At 36.5% G+C, this 20,623-nt stretch overlaps 2 protein-coding genes across 2 annotated transcripts; both read right to left on the bottom strand.

Annotated features, from left to right (window-relative positions):
- Positions 1 to 460: 460 nt before the first annotated feature.
- Positions 461 to 1,402, bottom strand: LOC126081275 (olfactory receptor 8K3-like). Its single transcript, XM_049893044.1, has one exon. It carries the CDS (start codon positions 1,400 to 1,402, stop codon positions 461 to 463), a length of 942 nt encoding a protein of 313 aa, XP_049749001.1.
- A 16,464-nt stretch (positions 1,403 to 17,866) lies between these two features.
- On the bottom strand, positions 17,867 to 18,808 carry LOC126078681 (olfactory receptor 8K3-like). Its single transcript, XM_049889330.1, has one exon. The coding sequence runs from the start codon at positions 18,806 to 18,808 to the stop codon at positions 17,867 to 17,869; it is 942 nt and encodes a 313-aa protein (XP_049745287.1).
- Positions 18,809 to 20,623: the final 1,815 nt, after the last annotated feature.

Below are 20,623 nucleotides of genomic sequence, written 5' to 3'. Positions count from 1 at the left end.
TATTACCCACTATAAAGGGAGACAGATTTGAAGTGTGAAGAAAGACATTTTTCAAATATTTCTCGTCGCTATATGTAAGCATGGTGCAAACACTGTGGTTTAAATGACATGTAAGACAAAAAGAAAATGTATTTTTTTTAGTTTAATATTTAAATTTTAAGAAAGATTGTTTACTAAGAGATGCATACAAAAGGATTCTCTTTACTGGTAACATATATTTGCGGCAACGCAAGAACAGCGATGTGGAATTCAGGCACTTGTTCTGAATTTGAGTCCAAACCAACATTGATACCAGAAGAATAATCAGTACTTGAACATCTATGTTAGATGTTTTGATTGAAAACAAGGAAAATTACTCTACTTTACCATGCCTTTTCTACATTTTATTTCTAAAAACCTAGAACCTTAAATAAACTACTGTCAAGAACTAATTTGTTGAATACGCACTCTATACTGAACTTTAAATAGAACTTTTGCACAAATTTTTCCATATCCTATACAAGGCACCTTTTACTTCTTTGTTTCTCAAACTATATATTAAGGGATTCAGCATAGGTATTATCACAGTGTAAAATACAGAGGCCATCTTATCGGTATCAAAGGAATGGCTGGATTTGGGTTGCACATATGTAAAGAACAGAGTCCCATATAACACAAATACTACTGTCAGGTGAGATCCACACGTGGAGAAGACCTTGTACCTCCCCTCTGCAGAGTTCATCCTAAGGATGGCTGCAAGGATCAACATGTAGGACACAAGAACTATCAGAAGGGATGAAACCAAATTAAACGCTGAACTGATCAGTATCATCAGTTCAACATCATGTGTGCTTAAACACAGCAATGTTAATAATGGAAGACTGTCACAGTAGAAATGACTGACAACATTATAACCACAGAAAGAAGAAATAAAAATCTTTATTGTGGTCAGAAGAGAGAGAAAGGCACTGTAGAGATAGGGAACTATTACCAGGCCCCAGCATACTCTTTGAGACATGATAATTTTGTAGAGCAGAGGGTTACAGATGGCCACATAGTGGTCATAGGCTATTGCAGACAGAACAAAAAGTTCACTAATGATGAACATTATGAAGAAAGCTAGCTGTATAGCGCACCAAATATAAGGGATTATATTTTGATTCACTACAAAATTTACCAACATTTTGGGCCCCACAGCAGTTGAATATCCAAGATCAATAAAAGCCAGATGTCTGAGAAAAAAGTACATGGGTGTTTTTAGCCTGGAGTCCATCTTGGTGAGGATGATCATGCCCAAGTTGCTCACCACTGAGATCACGTAGATGATGAGGAACAACCCAAAGAATGGAGCCTGGAGCTCAGGGCGGTCTGTGATCCCCATTAGCATGAATTCCTTTAACATTGTTAGGTTTTGCTTATCCATCCATGCCATTAAGGAAACGTACTGTGGGAAGAACCATCAGAATAGTTATTAAGTTTCTGAAGTTATCACCAGGTAAAACTTTAGTATACAAAGCCATTATGCGTGAGATAAATTGATTTTTTCAGATGAAGTAATTCAAACAAAACCCATCTTTGTCATCGAACCTAGAACCAAATTTAGAAAACCGTTACAGCATAAAGAATACCATTGCTGTAGAGTCGATTCCAACTCATAGTGACCCTACCAGATATAAATAAATAAATAGTGCCGTATCTACCCTACCAGATAGAGTAGAACTATCCCATAGGGTTTACGAGGAGTGTCGACATGTAGAAAAATTTTATTTTTTGAGTAATATACTGGTTATCATTGCAAGGTATACAGTTCTTTTGGCAATAGGACATAAAATATATTTGACCTAGATTGGAAAAGCTAATAATCTATTTTTTCTTTCAATTTTAAAATACACATAATTAGTAAAAACATCAAATTTTAGAAGGAATTATAATAAAAAGGTATAGGCCTCTGCTTCTTGCTCCTGCATCTTCAGCCCCATTACCAAGAGAAAACCATTATTGATTCATTTAGTAGACTTTGATTTTCTTTTCCTTGTGATCAACAATATTTCTTAATGATATTCTTATCCAGTAAATGTTTGGTTTTTAAAAAGTGTATCCTTGGAGACAACATGATGCTCTAGACAGAAGCACCACATCATCCCTTAACAGCAAAAACCCAAAAAAATTAAGTAAAACAGAGACAAACATCAATCTGGAGCCTTACGCATCAAATGAAGAGACAAAGAACTCAACAAAGCACCAGGTGTAATAAGAAACTCCAGATAACAGCAAGGAGAGATATAAAATGGAGATCTGCTTTCAGCTAACACAGCACAGATTCTCTATCTTGGACATCTTTTTGAGATCAGTGGACAGGGAGTACAGGAGAACAGCTTTATGGAGCTCCCAGCAGAAGACATAGTACCACAGCTGCACAACAGCTGAGTGACTACCCCTGCCCACTGGACAACATGGTAAGAAATATTGTGCCCCTCAGATAGGCAAACAACAAAGAAGGACAGCCTACGTGCTTAGGTATAACTAAATAAAATGAGAAAGCAGAACAAAACAAACAAATCTACAATCATTAAAGAAAGAAAAAAATAACAGGTGAAGAAAACAGAAAACCCAGAGAGGATCATTGAAGAATTGCTGACAGAAACTTCCCTAATATCATGAAAGATGAAAAGCTGACCATTCAGGAAGCTCAACAAACCCCATATAGGACAGAGCCAAAAAGAAAATCACCAAGGCATATCATAATCACACTCACTAAAATGAAAGACAAATAAAGAATCCTGAGAGCAGTTCAAGATAACTGAAAAGTCACACTGTGGAAACAATAAGATTAAGCTCTGATTACTTGGCAGAAACTATGCAAGGAAGAAGGAAACTTGATGATATACATAAATTCTTGAAAGAAAAAATAAATGCCAACAAGAATAATACATTCTGCCAAACTCTCATTCAGATATGATGTTGAAATTAGGACATTTCCAGATAAACAGGAATTAAGGGAATATGTAAAAAACAAATTAAAGTACAAGAATTATTAAAGGGAATCCTTCAGTTTGAGGACAAACAACATCAGAAGACAGCATGAATCTAGGACTCAAGACCTCACTGCCAGATACCAACCTAGGAAATGAACACTTGAAGATTAATCAAGTCTAAAAGATTAATAACAGAGAAGAAGAGACAATGACAAAAACTTCAGAGCAATGAAAGTGGGAATAAACGGTGTAGGTATAGAACTTTTTAATGGAGAAGAAGGCAAAGCAATACCAAGTTATTAAAGACTGGTTCAATCTTAGGAAGATAAGGGTAAATTTCAAGGTAATCACAAAGAAAATTAACAAGCCTATTCATCAAAAAAAGAAGAAAAACATAAAGTTTCAATAAACACAAAATCTACAAAAACAAAAGAAAAAAAATGCACACAAAAAAAGGAATTCAGCACAGGAAAGAAAGAGGAACAAAGAAAACATCAGCACCACCAAAAAAAGCTACAAAATGACAGCAATAAACTCACATCTATCAAACTTATAATGAACGTAGATGGCTTAAATGCACCCATAAAGAGACAGAAAGCCTGGATTAAAAAAAAAAAAAAGAACAATATGCTGTGTAAAAGAGACCTAACTTAGAAACAAAGACATAAATTTATTAAAAATCAAAGAACTGAAAAAAATACATTAAGCAAACAGTTAACCCCGCCCCCTGGAAAAAATTAAAAAAAAAAAAAACTGGAGTGGCAATACTATTCTCAGATAAAACAGGCTTTAAAACAAATCCACCATAAAAGAAAGAATGGCACTATGTAATGATTAAAGGAACAATCCGTCATGAAAACATAACCATAACAAATATCTATGCACCCAATGACAGGGCTCCAAAATACATAAAACAAACTCTAACAGAGCTGAAATGAGAAATTGACAGTTCCACAACAATAGTAATACATTTCAACACACCACTCTCAGTAAAGGACAGAGCATCTAGGAAAAAACTCAACAAAGACGGATCTAAAGGACACAATCAGCCAACTTGACCATGTAGACATATATAGAACACTCCACCCAACAGCTATAAAATACACCTTCTTTTCAAACACACATGGAACGTTCATCAGAATAGGCCACATCTTAGGGCACAAAGCAACACTCAACAAATTGCAAAAAACTGAGATAATACAAAGTATCTTCTCTGATCACAATGCCATCAAAGTAGAAATTAAAAACAGTAAGAGGAAGGAAAAAAAATCAATTACATGGAAACGGAATAACATCCTGAACAACAACCTGCTTAAAAACCACTGAGTTATAGAAGAAAGCAAAGATGGGAACTAAAATTTATAGACTCAAATGAGAATGAAAACACATCACACCAAAACTTTGGGGACACAGCGAAGGCAGTGCTCAGGAGTCAATGTACAGCAACAGATGCAAACATCAAAAAAAGAAGAAAGGGACAAAATCAAAATATCAGCTGTACAACTGAAAAAAATAGAAAGAGAACAGCAAAAAAAAAAAAAAAAAAAAAAAAGCCCACAGCCACCAGAAGAACGGACATAATAAAGATCACAGCAGGAATAAATGAAATAAAGGATAGAAAGAATCAGCAAAACCAAAGGGTGGTTCTTTGAAAGGGTCGAAAAGATTGACAAACTACTGACCAAACCGGAAAAAGAAAAACCTGAGAGGACTCAAATAACCCAAATAAGAAATGAAAGGGGGACAATACAACAGATCCGACTGAAATAAAAAGGATTATAGCAGTTTTTTTTTTTTTTTTTTACACAGTGTACTATGAAAAACTATACTCTTAACAAATTTGAAAACCTAGAGTAAATGGACAAATTTCTAGAAACACAATACCTATCCAAACTAATGCAAAATGATGATGAAAATCTCAACAGACCCATAACAAGAGAAGAGATTGAAAAGGTAAAAAAAAAAAAAACTCTCAACCAGAAAAGCCCTGGCCCAGATGGCTGCAATGGAGAATTCTACCAAACATTCAGAGATGAGCTTACACCAGTATTACTATTTCAGAACATAGAAAAGGAAGGGATACTTCCAAATTCATTTTATGAAACCAGGATAACCCTGACACCAAAACCAAGCAAAGACATCACAAAAAAAGCAAATTGCAAACCAACATCTCACATATACATGCAAAAATTCTCAACAAAATTCTAGCCAATAGAATTCAGCATCATATCAAAAAAAAAAAAAAAATACACCATGACCAAGTGGAATTTCCCACAGTCTGGGAAAATATTTTTGATTATTATGAATACAACAAAGGTCTAATCTCTAAAAGCTACAGGAAAATCCAACAGCTCTACAACAAAAAGACAAATCATCTAATTAAAAAATGGGCAAAGGAATTGAATAGAGGTTTCACTCAAGAAGACATTCAAGCAGCTAACAGACATATGAGGAAATGCTTGAGATCACTAGACATTAGAGAAATGTAAATTGAAACCACAGTGAAATACCATCTCACCCTGACATTACTGGCAAGAATCAAAAAACCAGAAAATAACAAGCTGAGGAGAGATTGCAACTCTTATGCACTGCTAGTGGGAATGCAAAATGGTACAACCATTTTGGAAAATGGTATAATGCTTCCTTACAAAGATAGAAATAGAAATACCACGTGGCCCAGCAATCCCACTCCTAGGAATATATCTAGAGAAATAAGAGCAGTCATATGAATAGACACATGCACAGCCATGTTCATTGCAACATTGTTCACAATAGCAAAAAGATGGAAACAACCTACATGCCCATCGACAGATGAATAAATAAAGTACAGTAAATACACACAATGGAGTACTATGCAATGATAAGAAACAATGATGAATCTGCAAAGGATCTCACAACATGCATGAATCTGGAGGACTTTATGCTGAGTGAAATAAGTCAATTACAAAAGGACAAATATTGTATGAGACCACTAGTATAAAAACTCATGAAAAGCTTTACACACAAAAAGAAACAATCCTTGATGGTTACAAGCGGTGGGGATGGAAAAACACTAAATGGAAAATAGCTAAGTGGTAAATTTGGCGAAGAGTAAGACAGTACACAATACTGGGGAAGCCAGCACAACTTGTACAAGGCAAGGTCATGGAAGTTCCACAGGCACATTCAAACTCCCTGAGGGATCAAATTACTGGGCTGAGGGCTGTGGGGACCGTGGTCTGGGGGAACATCTAGCTCAATTGTCATGACATACTTTATAAAGAAAATGTTCTACATTCTACTTTGGTGAGTAGTGTCCGGGGATCTGAAACGCTTGTGAGAGGCCGTCTAAGGTACTATGCTGGTCCACCACATCGGGAGCAAGGGAGAGGAAGAAAACTAAAGACACAAGAGGAAGATTAGTCCAAAGGACTAATGAACCACAACTACCACAACCTCCACCAGACTGAGTCCAGTCCAACTAGGTGGTGCCCAGCTACCACCACTGACTGCTCTGACAGGGATCACAATAAAGGGTCCCAGACAGAGCTGGAGAAAAACATAGAACAAAATTCTAACTCACAAAAAGGAACAGACTTACTAGCCTGGCAGAGATTGGAGAAACAATTTAGGATATGGCCTCTGGACACCATTTTAGCTCAGTGATGAAGTCACTCCTGAAGTTCACCCTTTAGCAAATGATTAGACAGACTCATAAAACAAAAAGGAGACTAAAGGGGCACGCTAGCCCAGAGGCAAGGACTACAAGGCAGAAGGAGACAGGAAAGCTGGTGATAGGGAACACGAGGCCTAGAAGAGAGAGTGTTGACTTATCTTGGGTTTGGTAACCAATGTCACAAAACAATATGTGTGCTTACCCTTTAGTGAGAAGCTAACTTGTTCTTTAAAAATAAAATAAAATATTACTGCTCCTCTAAGCTTCTATAAGTTTTAAACTTTTTTTTTTTTCCTTATATCTATAATGATAGATAAGAAGTTTGCTAGCTTGCAGGAGTCTCCAGCATGCCTACTCTAATACACTTAAACCACTTTTTTTCGTTTTTCTTTTCCTCTAGAGCAGCGTATCCCACACTTCAGGAAATGAGTACCACCTTTCTGGTTTCACTATGTTGAGTATCATCTCAGTGCTGCATGAGTAATGTATTCAGTCTGAAAAAGAAAGATTAGCAGACATTCTCACATTTGCTTTGATCTAAATATTAACATCTCTAGTTAGAATTTTCTAACACGAATATACCTTCATAAAATGTATTTGTTAATGCAACAGCTAAAATTATCTAGTAAACTGCCATAAATATACCACAAAGTGAAAACAAGGTTCTAAAGCTGGCAGTGCTATCTGAAATGCTTCGGGGATTGGGACATAGTACTGTATGTAGTATCCTGGTATGAAGTAAAGAAAGCAGCAAGGAAGCAGGGGAACTGAATATTGCCTGCCTCATCTAAAATGCCCAAGGTTTACTCATTGAAATGTACATGGATGAGATGCATAATTTATTTTTACCAGATAATGCTGAAAGGAGTAGAGTAGTTTGTTATAATTTAATTTTAGATACTAGGTTTATATCTTTATATCCTCTTCTATTAACTATACATCAAATATTTTGAATTAATAAATTTTAGTTTGAGGATTGTGTTTCCTTGACCTTTATTTTCCCAACTTCTATTTCAGATTGTTTTAAAGACAGGTACTTCTGTATTTTTAAGGAAGAGATCTATCCAAATTTGGTAGAAACTCCTACAGATTACAAAAAACAAATACTACTCTGAAACTCATGTTAAAAGGTCATTATAACACTGAATAAAATTAAATATATAATCAAAAATATTTAAAGGCCTACAATTTCAATTATGTAGGTGCAAAAATCTTATACAATATTACAGACTTTACAGTGTGGAAGAATGTAACTCTCTATGAGCAAATTAAAGAGCCCGGTGGTACAGTGTTGGAACTCACCAGCTGCTCTATGGGAGAAAGACATGGCCGTCTGCTCCTGTATAGATTTACAGCCTGGGAAACCTTACGGGGCAGTCTGACTCTGTCCTATAGGGTCACTATGAGCTGGAATTGACTCAGTGGCAAGGAGTCTGGGTTTTGGCTTATGACCAAGCTAAATGATCCCAGGTTGATCTGGATGGTTTAATTCTGGAAAATTCATAAATATAATTGACCGTATTAACTAATTAAAATAAAAACAAAAAAATTTTGGCATTAGAATAGACAAAAAACACTGCATAATAACGAACATTCCTTTAGAATGGACAAAAACTTCACAAATTTGAAATAGAAGGAAAATTTCACAACTTGGTAGAATGATTTTGAAAAATGCCCAAATAAACCAACTCTAAAAATGAGATAAATTAAAACTTTACCAAGAGAAATTATAGAAATCTTAAATAAGCTGATGGAAATTCTCGTTCCTAAATTACACAACTCTATGTCATAATCATGTCAATTCTGCCCAAATTGATCTATTTTTCCAATGTCAATACAATCAAACTCTTACCAGGGGATTTTGTGGAATTTGACACTGTCTCTGAAATGTGTGGGAACCCTGGGGGAATAGTGGTTAAATGCTCCGGCTCCTAACCAAAAAGGTCGTCAGGTTGTATTCACCGGGTGCTCCTTGGAAATTATGGGGCACTTCTATTCTGCCCTATAGGGTCGCTACAGGTCGAAATAGACTTGACCACAACGGGCCTGGGCTTGGGCTCTAAAATAGGTATAGAAAATGCAAATGGTAAAGGGAAAGCAAGACACTCTTAAAGATAACCTGTTTTATCAGATATCAAGACTTACAGAGCTACAGTTATTGATACAATGTGGCAATGGCAAAAGAAAAAGCAAGTGTATCAATGTAACAGAATAGAGAACCCAGAAAGAAACCAACATACTTACGGAGCTGTTCTACATACCAGAAGTGGCATGTTAAGACAGTGAGATGAAATGAGTCTATTCAATAAATGGAGCTGGATAACATAATTATTTCTAAAGAAAGGTTAAAATGGATGTTTTTTTCCACAGATAAATAAATCAATTTTAGTTTTTCAAAGCACTTATTGTCAAAACAAAATATTCCAACCCTAAAGAGCATAGATGTCAATATCTTTTAGATCTTGAGATAAACATTTTTAAAACAGACTCCCAAAAATTAACAAAAAAAAAAATTAATAGAGCTAGCCATATTTAACTTAAGCACTCTCGTTTATTTAAAAAGAAAAAGAAAGAGAAAATGCAACTACTTTAGTTACTAGGCCTCTGGATTTCCCTAAACAAAACATTCCGGAAAATCAGAATAAAAATTCTAGGTTAACTGGCAGAATATCCCTACCTTGTAAAGTCCACTCTATTTAAAGATCTACATAAAAGTAACAAAACATGTAGATAAAGTTAAAAAAAAAAAAAAATTACCTAGCAGCAACTCAGGAAGTAAAATGGCAAAGCCTAATGCTTTAAGCTATAAAAAATGATATCTAAAAATAGAAATAATCCACAAAATTTGTACAGTTCGGCAAGCCTCTTCACCTCAAGATCCATTCTATTGAAATTTTACAAATTTCTGGGGTTCTGAAACCTTCCATGTGGTAAAAGAAACAATCTAGGGTTGATTTTATACGGTATGAATTAACTATTGCTTTTCGTCCTCCTTTATAGGGTAATCATATTGTCCAGCTCCCTTCACTGCCCTGTTGTAACATGGAGCTCTGTCATATACACAGGTCTATGGCCCTCTTTTTGAGTTGATGTCCTTGTTTTTCCTCCCTGGTTATGATTGGAAGAAATGGAGAAACTGAGTAGCAGGCCTGACTCTGATTTCATGGCAGCACAAATTCCAGGGCAGTATTGGGAATTGGGGAATGGACCTGAAGCCCCAGGACATCATCTTAAGCAAATGGAACCTCCAATTTCAACTAAGTTTTCTATAAAACGTAGAAACTAGTCTCAACTAAGGTAAATGTGTCTGTGAAATTGAGGGCATTCTGCTCTCATCCAAAGGAGGGAGGGAAGGAAAGAAAGAGAGGAAGGAAGGGAGAATTTGAGTGGCCCTAAAAATACATGGGGTCCTGCTGTCTTTGCGTGAGTTAATAAGACAGAGACATGTACACATACTAATTATTTAAAACAATAAAGCAAAAGGGACAAATACTCATATTCCTCTCATCCAACACAATTAACAGGGACATGAGCCCTTGTTTATGTTCCCACACTTTACTAAGTAAAATATCCTGCACCATCTCGATAGGGGAATACTAACTCTGAAATAGAGGGATACCCATGAATGAAATAAAATCAACGTAAACCTTTTCTCATTAATACTTTGAAATCAGGCAGAATGAGCACTTGAAGAGTCCTACTTAGCAAATATCAAGTCTTCGTAACTTAAGAAAAGATACTCACCAATTTGATGTTCAATGTTAATCCCCAAACCTCTATCATGTGGCTTGTTATGATCTTTGAATTTTTTTTTTTAACTGTACTTCTTGAATATAATTTTATCCCATTGCGTCAGAGAATCAAATACATGGAAAAAACCTTATGGACTGATAGATTCATGCTTTGCATTATACCTGTGCATTATAACTGGCACTAATGTGAGGTATAAGAAGGTCTCTTACCCTCCTGTTTCCATCCTTGGGAAATAGTTTTCCCAATTCACCTTTGAGATGAGAACAGATCAGGATGAAAGCTTCCCTCAGTGAATGAGAGGAGAAAAGTAATCCCCAAGCCTGGAGTTAGGGAGTGTTGGAAGTTCAACAGCACTGAAAGTAGAACCCATATATTTGATTTACAAGGGTTCCAAGGATTGACAGCCCCTGAACTTTGAATTGTGCTGATTTTAAACTCAGTCTTGCCTTCACTAAAAATATGCTTGGAGATTCTTCTAAGCCTTGAGGCTCACTTCTCTATGGAAACATGTAATACAAAGATTGTAGGGGCCAGGCGTGCTATTATTGCAGTGAGATGGGTATATTATCTTAAGGCAAGATGCCTAATATTTTATTTTGGCTTTGTCATCAACTATCTACTTCAAAAATCACTGCAGAGAACATCTGTTTCCCCACCTGGAATCACCTTGGACTACCTCTGATGGTAGTCCTGGTAGACTTTTTCTGGCATGTTAGCAGCTTCCTGTCTCAAGTGTTTCTTCTTCTTTGCATTTCGAAACATACAGTTCTGTAACAAATTTGTTGAGCTAATAGGTGGCAACCAATTATCTCACATCGAGACTGGTTACAAGACCATGACCTTCTGATACACTTTCCTGACCTTTATGGGATTCCTGGGTGGTGCAAGTGGTTTGAGATGGACTACTCACCTAAAGTTTGCCTCTTTGAACCACCCAGGGGCACCACATGACAAGGTCAAGCAATCTGCTTCTGTAAAGATTACAGGCAAGAAAACCCTATGAAGCAATTCTACTCTGTAATACACGAGGGTGCCATGAGTCGGAATCAACTCAATGGTAACAGGTTTCGGTTTTATATATAATAAATATATATACTTCTGTTTATATATAAATATATATCTTTCTATTTATATATATAATGCTTCATGGCTTATATCCAAAAATGAAAACAAATGAACAAACAAAAAAAAACAGAGGCTGCCAATTCTGACTCATAGGAACCCTACAGGATAGAGTAGAACCGCCCCACAGGGTTTCCGAGGAGCGACTGGTGGATGTGAACTGCCGACCTTTTAGTTAGCAGCTGACTTCTTAACCACTGAACCACCAAGACTCCTGGCTTGTTTCAGTAACACCAAAATAATTCTCAAGGGACAACGCATTTAGGACATTATCCTAATGAGTATAATAAAAAAGCAGTATAACTTTTATCTGGAACAATCAATGATATACTGGACAAGTGATTTTTTTCCCCAAATCCGTGCTAGTGTACACATTTTCCTATAAGTGAGAAAAGACACATGACATTTCTGTCACATCTCTCGAGTTCTATGTAAAGCACTGAAATCTTTTTTACATGATTTTCTATGACTATTTACATGATTTTATATGATTATTGAGGATAACGTGGTTCTGACATTTTAAGCTGTATTATTATTATTATCATCATTATTTAATATATCTGCATTTTGCCAGACTCTCAAAACATGGAAGAACGTCTCACGGACGGTGCGTAGACTTGTACTGTTATTAGAAAACCAGGCCGTGTGGAGACTTTGCTGCTGTTGTTTGCTGCTATGGAGTCAGCCCCAAATCTCAGCACAAATGAAGGAAAGGTTGCCTTCCCTGCGCCATTGTGGATCAGACCGTTGTGATCTACCGGGTTTCTACAGGCTGATTTTCAGAAGTAAACTGCTAGGCCTCTCTTCCTAGTCAATCGTAGTCTGGAAGCTCTGTTGAAAAATGTTCGGTATCATGACAACCTGCAAGCCTCCACCGAGGGACAGTTGGTGGCTGTGCGCGAGGTATGTTGGCCGGGAATTGAACCCAGGTCACTTGCGAGGAAGTGAAGAATTCTACCACTAAACCACCACTTCTCCTTTACAGGGTGTTTTGATGACCAGCCATTTGCTGTGGAGTAGACCGTCGCTCATGGAGACCCCATGTGTGTCACGATAGAGCTGTACCACATAGGGTTTTCTATGACTAATTCCTTTGCACCATCTGAGGGCTCCCAGCACTAAGTTAGGTGAAAATGAATGTCTTTCCACAATGCAAGTATCAAGGAAAATATGCATTGAAATATATTTACTTAAATATGCAAGTAATTTTTGAGGGAGAAAAAAAGACCCAGAGCTACTAATAAATGAGAGAAAAAGACACCTTGATTTAAAGCGTAACACATTTTGCTGATTTTAATTTTGTAAGGGCCCTTATTTTCTTAAAACTATAGTTGTGCAGAGTTTAATCTTATTTCTCATCTGCATTAGATGTATACTTACTTACTCATTCAAGGAATAATTTGATGACATTTCAAAGACTCCATCCAGCCTTTGAAGGATGGGGGAGGGGCAGTCCTCTTAGTGAACAGACGTGGCCTGAGAGACGCATGATGTAGTGAAACGGATACTTTAATATTTTACTTTGGCCATGCGTCCAGCTAAAATGGTGTCTTCGATCCCTTGGTGATATTGGTAAATTCAGGAAATATATGAAATATTCATGATATATTTGAAAAACAGCAAATGCTAGGATCATGGAAAATATTACCAATGCTGTTTGGAACTGCCATCCGTTCCATTAGCAGTGGACCCCTTTAGCCACTACACCAAAAGGATCATGAAAATCTTAGGGATTTGGAAGGGGAGTTAACAATATTAACTGCATCTTCTGAGCTGACATTTTTTACAATCTAAAGAATATCAACTAATCGTTGAAGAAATGGAATTATATGTGTAATTTTCCTCAAGGACTATAAAGGTGGTTGCAACATCATACTACCTCAGAAATTATGGTTATCAAAGGGAATTGTTAATTCCTGTGACTAAGTCCTCTAGTGTGAGTTTGAGGTTAAATGGCAGTTGGGGTCATGAAAAAACACTGGAACTCTGAGGGGTAGTCACAGGAATCTGTGCCGCCTACCTTACTCACCACTAATGAAGAATCCCTGTGTGCTTCCCTTGCATAGCTAACATAGCCCACTAAGGAGAATTTATGGGTTTCTTTCTTGCTTTAAGGCTCTCCCTGAGGGGAAGGAATACAGTTTGTTAATTACTCCTAAAGCATTTGAAAGGTTCAAAGAAAGCCAAAGAGATATGTGCTAATTATGCAAAATACCTTTACATTCCCATAGGAGGGGGATTATTTTAGGTAATTTTTCACAACTTCTCTGGGTTAAGCCTACTCTGCTGCCATCTAGGAGTCTAAAATCAAAATATTCTACCTGTGAAGACACAACAGAGACATGTACAAATTCTACCTAGTACATAATCTGTAAAAAATTCACAAAGAAACATTATAGATCTATATGTGTAGCTGTTTTCTCCATTTTCATGGTGTTTTGAGGGAGTCCCTGGGTGGGGCAAACCATTAAGCACTGGGCTATTAACTGATAGGTTGGTGGTTCAAACCTATCCAGAGACACTTCAGAGGTAAGGCCTGGTGATCTGCTTCTGAAAGGCGACAGCCATTGAAAACTCTGTGAAACGCATGTCTACGTGGAAACACATGGATCTCCCTGATTCAGAATTGACTTGATGAGAACTGGTTTGGTTTTGTTTTTTGTATGGTGCTATTAATTTATTATTGAAGTGTGTACACAGTATAAATACATTTTTAAAAATGTAACACATCTTTTTACCAGAATCGGCATTTAATAACAGCAACAAATATCATTAGCAGTGCCCCAGAAATATAACCACTATGCTGACTTCTTATAGAACAGGTTGTTGTTGTTGTCAGGTGCCATCAAGTCAGTTCTGACTCATAGTGACCCCATGTAAAACAGGAGGTAAATTTGAATAATAGTGGTCTTAACTGGTTGTCCTTGTAGATATACACATATTATCCTATCACTGACAGCATTGTGCTTCAGGATTCATCTTGAAATGTCCTTTTTGACAATGAATGGGACAATATGCCTCTTCAAACTTTCCTTCCTGGTATAACAGACCTTATTATTTTCTGATTCAAAATGGCCAGTACCAGTCCATTTCAGCTCACTAATGCCTCAGAAATCAATGTTCATGCATTCCATTTCATTTTTGATGACTTCCAATTTTCCTAGATTTATACTTTGTACATTCCACACTCTGATTATTAATGAATATTTGCAACTATTTCTACTCAGTTTGAGTCATGCCACATTGGCAAATGAAGGGCCCCAAAAACTTGACTCCATCCACATCATTAAGGTTGACTCTACTTTGAGGAGGAAGCTCTTCCCCAGTCATCTTTACTGTGTCTTCCAAGCTGAGGGGCTCATCTTCTAGTACTATATCAATGTTCCACTGCTATTCATAAGATAAAACCCTATGTGGCTAATTTTCCTCAGAAGTACACTGCAAGGTTCTTCTTTCTAGTCTGTCTTAGTCTGGAAGCTCCACTGAAACTAGTTTGCCATGGATGACATCGCTGGTGTTTGATACACCAGTGGCAAAACTTCCTGTATCACAGCAACATGCAAGCCGCCACAATACAACAAACTGACAGACATGTGGTGGAACAGCATTGATAAGTTTTGCCAATTTTTATTGCTGTTCTGGTTACGTACCATCAAGTCAGTTCTGACTCATAGCGACCTTATGTACAACAGAAGGAAACACTGCCTGGTCCTGCTTCATCCTCACAATTGTTATGCGTGAGCTCATTGTTGCAGCCACTGTGTCATTCCATCTCTTTTGCCGATGCTCTACGCCATCTTTCCTTCTAAGGAACATTCTGGTTTTACTTCTTCCAAGGCAGATGTGTTCATTCTCTCGGCAGTCCATGTTATATCCAATATTCTTCACCAATACCACAATTCAAATGTGTCAGTCTTCTGTATTCCTTATTAATCGCTCAACTTTCACATGCGTATGAGGCCATTGGAAAATTATGGCTTGAGTAAGCTTCAACTTAGTCTTCAAGGTAACATCTTTGCTTTTCAACACTTTAAAGAGATCTTTTTCAACAGATTTGCCCAATTCAATGCATCTTTTGATTTCTTGACTGCTACTTCCATGGGCATTGGTTGTGGATCCAAGTAAAATGAAATTCTTGAAAACTTCAATCTTTCTCCACTTATCATGATGTTGCTTATAGGTCTAGCTGTGAAGAGTTTTCTTTTCTTTATGTTGACATGTAATCCATCCTGAAAGGTATAGTCTTTTATCCTCATCAGTAAGTGCTTCAAGTCCTCTTCACTTACATCAAGAAAGGCTGTGTCATCTGTGTAGCCTATGTTGTTAATGAGTCTTCCTCCAAACTTGATGCCCCATTCTTCTTCATATAGCCCAGCTTCTCAGATTATTTCTTCAACATATAGGCTGAATAGGTATGGTGAAAAGATACAACCCTGCCACACACCTTTCCTGACTTTAAACCATGCAATATCATCCCCTTGTTCTGTTCAAATGACTGCCTCTTGGTGTAGGCACAGATTCCTCATGAGCACAATTAAGAGTTCTGGAATTCCCATTCTTCACAATATTATCCATAATTTCTTATGATCCACAGAGTCAAATGCTTTTTCAGAGTCAATGAAACACAGGTAAACACTTTTTGGTGTTCTCTGATTTCAGCCAGGATATTTCTCACATCAGCGATGGTATACCTGATTCCATATCCTCTTTTGAATCCAGCTTCAATTTCAGGCAGTTCCCTGTTGATAACTGCTGTGGTCATTTTTGAAAGACCTTTGAAAAATTTTACTTGTGTGTGATACTAATGATATTGCTTGATAATTTCTCTATTTGGTTGGATTACCTTTCCTGGGAATAGGCATACTGATCTCTTCCAGTCAATTGGCCAGGTTGTTGTCTTCCAAATTTCCTGGCATGGATAAGTAAGCAATTCTAGCCCTGCATCTGTTTGTTGAGACATCTAAGTTGGTGTCCTGTCAATCCTGGAGCCTTTTTTTTTTTTTTACCAGTGCCTTCAGTGCAGCTTGGACTTCTTCCTTCAGTACCATCAGTTCCTGGTCAAATGCTACCTCCTAAAATGGTTGAACACCCACCAATTATTTTCAGTACAGTGACTCTGTATATTCCTTGCATCTTCTTTGGATGTTTCCTGTTGTTTAATATTTCACCCATAAAATTCTTCAATATTGCAACTTGAGCCTTGAATTTTTTCTTCATTTCTTTCAGCTCGAGAAAGGCCAAGTGTGTTCTTCCTTTATGGTTTTCTAACTCCAGGTCTTTACACATGTCATTATAATACTTTGCTCTAACTTCTTGTGTCTTTAATTCATTAAGAGTTGGAACTGACTTGACAACACCTAACAATGACATACATAAATATATATCTGTCTATAAATATATATCTGTATGTATATATATATGTAAATATATACACACACACACTCAAACATACACATATATTGGAATTTGTATTGTAATTGCATTAAATTTATGGGGTTAGTTAAGAAGACTTGACATCTTCATAATATTTATTTCTTTCAACCCATGGACATGGTATGTCTCTGCCTTTATATCTTCTTTAATAACTCAGTAACATTTTGCAGTTTCTAGTCTTTAATATCTTCAAATCTTACATTAGATAATTTCTTAAGTATTTTTTTAATTTTTGTGCTATTGCAAATTGTACTTTTAAATTCATTTCCACGGGTTACTAGTACATAGTACTAGCAAAACAATCTATTTTTTTCTAATATATTAGTCTCATATCCACCAACCTTGGAAAGTTATTTCTTTCTCTTTAGCTGATACAGTATTCTGGATTTTTTATGTACACAGCAATGTCACTTGAAAACAGTTACACTTGTATTTCTGCTTTGTCACATATATATCTTTTATTTCAACAGAAATCTGAGGTATCCTCTATTATAAGGGAGACAGAGCTGAAGTGTTGTGAAGAAAGATGTTTTTAAAATATTTGCTATATATAAAATATGTATATAATAAGCAAGGTACAAACACTGTGGTTTAAATGATATGTAAGACACAAAGAAAACATATTTTTTAATTTATTATTTAATTTTTTAGAAAAGATTGTTACTGAGAGATGCATGCAAAAGGCTTCTCTTTAATGATAACATACATATTTGGCAATGTGACAACAGTGATGTCAAATTAAGGCACATGTGCTGAACTTGAGCCCAAACATTGATACCAGAAGGATAATCAGTACTTCAATATCTATAAGGTATATATTTTGATTGAAAACAAGGGAAATTTTTATACTATCCCATGCCTTTTACACATTTTATTTCTAAAAACCTAGAACCTATAATAAACAACTGTCTATAAATTAATTTGTTGAATATGCACTCTACGTTCAACTTTAAATAGGAATTTTGCATAAATTTTTCCATATCCTATGCAAGGCACCTTTTACCTCTTTGTTCCTCAAACTATATATTAAGGGATTTAGCATAGGTATTACCACAGTGTAAAATACAGAGGCCATCTTATCAGTGTCAAAGGAATGGCTGGATTTCGGTTGCACATACATAAAGAATAGAGTCCCATATAACACAAATACTACTATTAGGTGAGATCCACACGTGGAGAAGGCCTTGTACCTCCCCTCTGCAGCGTTCATACTGAGGATAGTTGCAAGGATCAACATGTAGGACACTAGAACTATCAGAAAGGATGAAACTAAATTAAATGCTGAACAGATCAGTAACATCAGTTCAATATCAAGCGTGCTTGAGCACAGCAATGTTAATAGTGGAAGACTGTCACAGTAGAAATGACTAATGACATTATAACCACAGAAGGAAGAAATAAAAATCTTTATTGTGGTCAGAAGAGAGAGAAAGGCACTGTAGAGATAGGGAACTACCACCAGGCCCCAGCATACTCTTTGAGACATGATGACTTTGTAGAGCAGAGGGTTACAGACGGCCACATAGCGGTCATAGGCCATTCCAGAAAGAATGAAAAGTTCACTAACTACAAACATTATGAAAAAGGCTAGCTGTATAGCACACCAATGATAGGGGATTGTATTTTGATTCACTACAAAATTTACCAACATTTTGGGTCCCACAGAAGTTGAGTGTCCAAGATCAATAAAAGCCAGATGTCTGAGAAAAAAGTACATGGGTGTTTTTAGCCTAGAGTCCATCTTGGTGAGGATGATCATGCCCAAGTTGCCCACCACTGAGATCATGTAGATGATAAGGAACAACCCGAAGAATGGAGCCTGGAGCTCAGGGCGGTCTGTGATCCCCATTAGTATGAATTCCTTTATTACTGTTAGGTTTTGCTTATCCATCCATGCCATTAAGGAAACGTACTGTGGGAAGAACCATCAGAATAGTTATCAAGTTTCAGAAGTTATCACCAGGTAAAACTTTAGTATACAAAGCCATTATGTGTGAGTTAAATTGATTTTTTTCAGATGAAGTAATTCAAACAAAACCCATCTTTGTCACTGAACCTAGAACCAAATTTAGAAACCATTATAACATAAAGAAAACTGTTGCTGTCAAGTCGATTCCAAATCATAGTGACCCCACCAGATAGAGTAGAACTATCCCATAGGGTTTGCAAGGAGTGGCTGACGTATTACAATAATTTTATTTTTGTGTTTTGTACCGGTTATCATTGCAAGGTATACAATTCTTTCAGCAATAGAACATAAAATATGTTTGAACGAGATGGGAAAATCAAACATGCTATTTTTTTTTTTATTTTAAAATACGTATAATTAGTAAAAACATCAACATTTAGGAGAAATTATAATAAAAAGGTATAAGCCTCTGTTCCTTGTTCCTGCATCGTCAGCCCCAATATACAGAGAAAACCATTATTAACTCATTTAACACACTTTGGTTTTCTTTTCTTGTGATCAACAGTATTTCTAAATGATATTCTTATCCAGTAAACATTTGATTTTTAAAAAGTGTATTCTTGGAGGCAGAGCCAACATGATGATATAGACAGAAGCACCATACCATCCCTCAACAGTAACAACCCAAAAAACTAAGTAAAAACAGAGGCAAACATCAATCCTGGAACCCTAAACTTTAAATGAAGAGACAAAGAACTCAACAAAGCACCAGATGGAATAAGAGAAAGGAGAGCAAGGAAAGATATGGAGTGGAGGACCCATATCAGCTAATGCAGCACAGATTCACCAACTTGGACACTGGTTTGAGAATGGCAGACAGGGAGTACAGGAAAGCAGCTCACAGAACTCCCAGCAAGAGACAGGGAACCCGCTGGAATTGCTCTGCTGCACCATAGAAGAGTGACTGGCCCTGTCCATTGGACAAGGTGGTGAGAAGTATTGTGCCCACAGACTAACAAACAACACACAATGACATCCAGCCTGCTCAGACTTAACCAAATAAAACAAAAAGCAGGATGAAACAAACAGATCTACAATCAGTAAAGAAAGAAAGTAACTACTGAGAGTCCCAAAGACAGCAGATACTGCCAAACATATAAAAAAATAAGACAGAATGGTTCCAGTTGATGTCCAAAATAATACACCAGATGACCTTCCAGCAGAAGAAAAGGCACTGTAACTACCTGATAGGGAATTCAAATCTCTAATATTCAGGACTATTCAAGAGTTGAAGGGAAAAGCAGGGAAAATTGAGGAAAAAATACACAAAATCATGGAAAAAACAGACAAAACAATGGAAGAAGTCAGAAAAATAATACAGAAACAAAATGTCAAAATAGATTCCCAACTGGAAATCATACAAAAATAACCATCAGCAATCCAAAAGATAAACAACAATATTTCAGAAATGGACAGTGTCATACAGAGTCTGAGGAGCAGGTTTGAAACAATTGAAGATATAATCAGCAAAACTGAAGGCAAATACTTGGATACCACCATGTTTGATGAAAAATCAGAAAAAAAAAAAAAAAATGAAGAAACCCTGAAAATGATGTGGGATACAATCAAAAGCCTAAATTTGCAAGTGATCGGGATTCCAGAACAGGGGGAGAAAACGGAAAACACAGAGAAGACCATTGAATAATTATTGACAGAAACTTCCCTAATATCATGAAAGCTAAACAGTTGACCACTCAAGAAGCTCAACAAACCCCATATATGATAGTCCCAGAAAGA

This window comes from Elephas maximus, chromosome 7 (genome assembly GCF_024166365.1).
Source record: "Elephas maximus indicus isolate mEleMax1 chromosome 7, mEleMax1 primary haplotype, whole genome shotgun sequence".
NCBI classification, from domain to species: domain Eukaryota; kingdom Metazoa; phylum Chordata; class Mammalia; order Proboscidea; family Elephantidae; genus Elephas; species Elephas maximus.
Note: the sequence above shows the minus strand (reverse complement) of the source record. Positions and strands in the feature narration are given on the sequence as shown.